The 244-nt window shown below is 55.7% G+C and overlaps 1 protein-coding gene across 1 annotated transcript in view; it reads left to right on the plus strand.

Moving 5' to 3' along the window:
• Positions 1-170: 170 nt before the first annotated feature.
• Positions 171-244, plus strand: part of LOC103801239 (transcription factor SOX-2) — a gene marked incomplete at its 3' end in the record, with an annotated part of 348 nt that continues 274 nt past the window's right edge. The window contains exon 1 of the mRNA XM_009073651.1: positions 171-244. This exon is cut by the window's right edge and continues 274 nt beyond it. Coding sequence (XP_009071899.1) covers positions 171-244 — 74 coding nt within the window.

Consider the following 244-nt stretch of genomic DNA (forward strand, 5'->3'; position numbering starts at 1 on the left):
CTCCGCTGCGTCCTCGCTTCTCTGCTCAAGGCTGGTTCCAGGCAAAAGTAGTTTGAATGTACAACATGATGGAAACCGAGCTGAAACCTCCCGCCCCCCAGCAAACTTCGGGGGGAGGCACAGGCAACTCCTTCTCTGCTCAAGGCTGGTTCCAGGCAAAAGTAGTTTGAATGTACAACATGATGGAAACCGAGCTGAAACCTCCCGCCCCCCAGCAAACTTCGGGGGGAGGCACAGGCAACTC

The sequence above is a fragment of the Acanthisitta chloris genome, unplaced genomic scaffold (assembly GCF_000695815.1).
Source record: "Acanthisitta chloris isolate BGI_N310 unplaced genomic scaffold, ASM69581v1 scaffold29190, whole genome shotgun sequence".
NCBI lineage: Eukaryota > Metazoa > Chordata > Aves > Passeriformes > Acanthisittidae > Acanthisitta > Acanthisitta chloris.